Raw genomic sequence first — 4995 nt, 5'->3', positions numbered from 1 at the left:
TGCGCCTGGTGCGGCCTCTCCGGGTGGTAGAACTTGCACTTGATGCCATAGGTGCATTTCTTGCCTGGAAGGGACAGAGTGGGGGTGGGGGAGGACCATGGTGAGACCTCAGGTGAGGACGCCCGTGGGGTCCCGGCAGTGGCCGCCCCGCGCCGCCTTTCTTGTTGGCGATTCCTGGGGGGAAGGCCCCCAGGCCTGCTGCAGCCTTACAAGGTTTGGGGCCAGAGGAGGTGGCGGGCGAGAAGTGCCCTGGGGCGCCGACAGGATGGATGCGGGCGCAGCACCCTGCTCCTCGTGGTACTGGGCGCTGCACACAGTACCCCAGCGTTACCAGCTCAAGGCAAGGTCTTGTCTGCGGACTCCATAACCAGGAACAGAGACCGAATCTCTGGGTCCAGTGACCTTCAGCCTCTACTTCCCCAGGGATCCTGTGGATCCTGCCAACCTCGGAGGTGAAGAGTAGGTGCATATGGATGGGCCTCCACTGCTGACTTGATTTCCTCCCTACCCCCACCCTGCATGTCCCCCTCCCCCCACCCTCCCGTGTCCACCCCCCCCCGCCCCAGTCCACATCCCTTGCCCTCTTCCTTATAGACTGTTTTAACAGAGGTGATCAAATAATTTATCATCCAAATCAGGGCCCTTCTGAGAGTGGAAGGGAAGACAGGCCACCAGAATGTGTCTGTGAGCACCTTAATTCTAACTAGAAATGACTTTCAATATCACTTAAGACGTTCTAAACTTTTATAGGCACAAAGAAACCAGACCTGGGTACATTAAATAACTTGCTAAAGCAAGCTAGTGAAAGAACTGGCTAGAAGGCTGGTGTCCCTGGAGGGCTCTGGATAGAATCCTCGATTCTTAGTGGATAACACCATCCAAAGTCTCCTACCAACCAAAGTAGGAGAGTAGGGGAGACTGTGGGGCAGGATGGGGGCACAAGGTGCCAGAGGAAGGGACTGAGAAAGGAGAGCTTGGGGGTGCACACAGACAGCAATCCTGGTTCCTGGACGTGGCTTTGCTCTGTGGGTGACCCCTGCATCCAGCCCTCACAAGCCTTATGCAACAGGTGACTGGGATGGCAGTTCGTCATTACAATGACAGTGATTACAGCTTTCTAACTGCCATCCAGAGGGGTTCAGTTACCTCCCCAGGGTCACACAGCTGACTAAGGGCAGAACCCAGGCTAACGGCCCGTGCTGCTGACCATCAAACATCTCATCAGGATGAAACTCTGGTTCTCTATTAGGCATTTGCCTAATTTTACAAATCTTAACAGGCTTATTTTTAGCAACACAATACATATCAGATACAATAACAACCTTCTCATCTGTTAGACACATTTGCCAAGACGAATTACGGATGAATCATGCGATGTATACATGCAAAGAGAGCCTCCGTATTATTCATCTGCTTATTAATACACATAGGACGCGGCCTATATTACCTTACATCTTTCTAGAAACATGAAATATCAGAACCCAGGCTAGAACCCATGCTGTTGACCAGCCAGCCAGCACTTCTAACCTGAACAGGGCCCACAGATGTGGGGCGCTACCCACCGTAGGGGCAGTGCTGCCAGGACGGCTCTGGGGGCTTTGGCTTCCTGCTCAGGAAGTTGCTCAAGGTGGGTCCCCGACGGCCCAGGGGGTCATCAGGAGGCATGAACCTAGAACACAAGCATGGGGGTGGGTGACTGCAAGCCACAGAGAAACTGACCGCTGGCACCTGGTGGAGGGGGAGGAGAGCAGCACCAGGCCTGGCTTTGGCCTGGCCTCTCGGTTCGGGGCTCTTTCTCCCACCCAGGAGTTGCAGCGTGTTAGAGACGTGCAGCCTTTGTCCACACTGACCGGCACAGAGCTCAGCGTGGACAGCTCCCAGGACAGCGGCCCCGGGCCTCATCCAGGTGTTTCTCCTGCTGAGTCAGCAGCGTCAGGCTCACTCAGCAGCTCCTTGAAAAAGGTGGGCTCTGGGCCTCACAAGAGAGCTGCTTAAACAGAACCTCGGGCTGTGCAGGAATCTGCATTGTAACAGTTTCGCAGGTGGATTTTAGCCACTAACGATGAAGCAGAAGCGCACCAGGCCTCCCCGGGACTTAGCCTGAAAGCGGTTCCATGCTGTCTTCCAGTGTCCTCAACAGGTGGCTAGAGACCTCCGTGGGGCCACAAATGGCCTCTTGTTCTGTGAACTCCGTTTCTCCCGTGTCACCCCACAGGTCTGGGCCTCTCAGGTGAGGGATAAAAAATTTACAGAGTCTGAAAGGCCAGTCAGCAGGTCAGAAAGGCAGAGGATACAGGTGCGGCCTGCGCACAGGTGCAGCCTGGGCTCCACCCCACCCCCCGAAAACCTGGGGTCTGCGGGGGCGGGGGGAATGTTACTATGTCACTCTCTGACACCACCCTGCCCTCTGCCAGCCCCTTCCCTTCCCGATCATTAAGGAAGAAGGGAACATAGCCACAGAGCCCAGAGCTCAAGGGGGAAAACATTTCTCAGAAGGAAAACTCCCTCATTTAGCACAATCCTTTTTTTTTTCTATGTGAATACTTTCATTCCCAGGAGACACTCGAAGGTCATACAAAGGTTCCACTAGAGAGGGTGTGGATTCTAATCGGGGGCCTGTTTTTACAGACTGGCTTCCCCCTAAGAGTGGAGGGTCATGCTGGGGTCCCACCCTGCAGACCACGTCCACCAGGCTGACCCTGAGCTGGGCGATCCCCGGCCGAGGACAACCTCTGTGGCTGAGATCCCAGCTACACAGCTGGCTTCTCAGAGTTGGGCCCTGACCAAGAATCCAGGGAGCCACCCAGTGCAGTTATTAAAAGTTCCCCGAGGCTTCACCTCCTGCTCTTTCCCGGGCCTCACAGCCGGGAGCTGGGCCAAGACAGCCCTGTGAACATGCCCTGGGCGCGGGGAGAGCGTCCTTGCTCTCAGGCAGGCGGCAGGCTCTGCACTCTGGCAGCTGGGGACCTCCGGGCAGGCCCTGAGCGGAGGCCAGTGCGTCAAGAGGACTTGGCCTGGACCCCGAGCTGTCGCCAGGCCAGAGGCGGCCATGATCCATCAGACCTCAGTGAGGATTTTCTGGATCCCATGATGACCAGCCATGCCAGACTTCCTCCAGGGCGGAGCCAGAGAGAGGGAGCTGCTAGCCTTGTGAATGTGGACATGACCATGGGGGTTACTGCAGGGTAGCTGCTGTGACCATCTGCCCTGGGGCTTAGGAGCTAACCTCTGCCTCCTTGACTGTGAGCCTGGGGGTAGTGGGGTCACCAGCACGCCCCTGGAGGCACATGTCCCGGCCTGACCTAAGAGTAACCACAGCCTCTACAGGGCACAGTCCTCTCTGATCCTCCAGATCACCTAAGAGGTAAGAGTGACTAATCTGTGCGTGCGTGCTGAGTCACTTCAGTCATGTCCGGCTCTTTGCGACCATGTGGACTGCAGCCCGCCAGCCTCCTCTGTCCATGGGATTCTCCAGGCAAGAATACTGGAGTGGGTAGCCACTTCCTCCTCCAGGGGATCTTACTGACCCAGGGATAGAACCTGCGTCTCTTATGCTTCCTGCATTGGCAGGTGGGTTATTTACCACTAGCACCACCTGGGAAGCTCCTTGACTAAACCAAAGTGTGGTAAGTTCAAGGTGAAGAACACTCAGCCCAGTGAGGCTGAGAGTTCGCACACCTCATGCAGCTGGTAAATGGCAGAGCCTCAGCTTGAAACCTCATCTGCTGCTTCCAGCTCTTTCCACCACACACGCAGCCCCCCAGGCTCTGGGGTCAAGATTTGGTCTGCCACGTGCAGCAGCCATGTGGCCTCTCTGTTCCCATCTTCCCTTCCTTAGGGCTGCAGCCAGTGACAGTCACTCACTATCTACAACTATTCCTAGCCATTGGGTGCCCACATGTGCCAGGCTGGCTGGGGCCTATTGCAGATAAAACACATACATGCCCTGCCCTCACAGAGCTGAGCAGCTTGTCCTCGACCACATTCTTAACAGTCAAGGAGAGAGCCAGCAATGAGGACAGAGCTGTTATCCCTGGAACAGAAATTGAGATGGGAGCCAGGTCTCCGCGGTCGTACCCTCCCCAACCTTGTCCCACCCTGTGACCACGCCCACCCAGCCAGGCTCCTCCCCTTGCCCCTCAACAGGCGGGCCGTGGACCAGCCATCACTTCTCCCACCTTAGGTCTGCCAGGAGGCCCTTGTCCTGCACCTGCTATCTGGTCTGTACCTTGTGACCCTGACCACACCCTCCCCGTCCCACCCACCACCCTGTCTCTGGTTGGTTCGAGGTGGACCTGACCCAGGGCGGGCAGATGAAATCAATCAGATTCCCTGGAAAATGTCCACCAAGCCCTATTAAGACAGTCAGTTCCAAGATCTTAAACAGCCCCAAAGAAAAGAGAATGTTGCCCGTGCCTGGACACCTGTCAGGCAACTGGGTGCTGGGTCAGCCGGATGTGGGCATGGGAACAGAAAGGTCACAGGCAGTAGAGACAAAACAGCCCCAAGGTAAAACTGGTCGCGAAAGAGAGGAGAACCGAGAGGCCGACAGAGATGGTGGAGGGCGGGGGAGGTGTCTTAGAGCCCGTGACTGAGCCCCGCGGGCCCGAGCTAGTTGGAGCGGTTTCTGCCGGTCACCGCCCCCGTCCCACGCACCCTGGGACCCCATGGGCACCACGTACCGATCGTTGACGAAGGAGAACATGAGCAGCCTCTGCTCGATGAACCACTTCCACTCGGGGTTCTCGCTCTGCAGGTCGCGGTAGTTGTCATTGGAGACGATGACGCCGTCCAGGTCGTAGGCCACCTTCACGATGTAACGGTCGTCATAGCACACCACGCGCTTGCCGCTCACTTTGCGGGACGGTGTGTACACCAGCACCGCCTGCCTCTCCAGCTCCTCCAGCACGTGCTGCTCTGCAGACAGCAGGGGGCACCGCATGGAGCATCTTCTCCGGGTAGGGGGACTCCCCACCCCCAGAACCAGCCACAGAC

At 56.9% G+C, this 4995-nt stretch overlaps 1 protein-coding gene across 1 annotated transcript in view; it reads right to left on the bottom strand.

Moving 5' to 3' along the window:
• Positions 1 to 4995, bottom strand: part of ZC3H12D (zinc finger CCCH-type containing 12D) — a 34874-nt gene that overhangs the window by 3670 nt on the left and 26209 nt on the right. Inside the window, exons 4-6 of the mRNA XM_010862569.1 lie at positions 4683 to 4917; positions 1563 to 1669; positions 6 to 64 (exon numbers count right to left, since the gene is read on the bottom strand). Of these exons, the coding sequence (XP_010860871.1) occupies positions 6 to 64; positions 1563 to 1669; positions 4683 to 4917 (401 nt within the window). The remainder of the gene's footprint in view (positions 1 to 5; positions 65 to 1562; positions 1670 to 4682; positions 4918 to 4995) is intronic.

This window comes from Bison bison, unplaced genomic scaffold (genome assembly GCF_000754665.1).
Source record: "Bison bison bison isolate TAMUID 2011002044 unplaced genomic scaffold, Bison_UMD1.0 scf7180017864483, whole genome shotgun sequence".
Lineage (NCBI taxonomy): Eukaryota > Metazoa > Chordata > Mammalia > Artiodactyla > Bovidae > Bison > Bison bison.
This window is presented reverse-complemented; position numbering and strand designations above follow the sequence as displayed.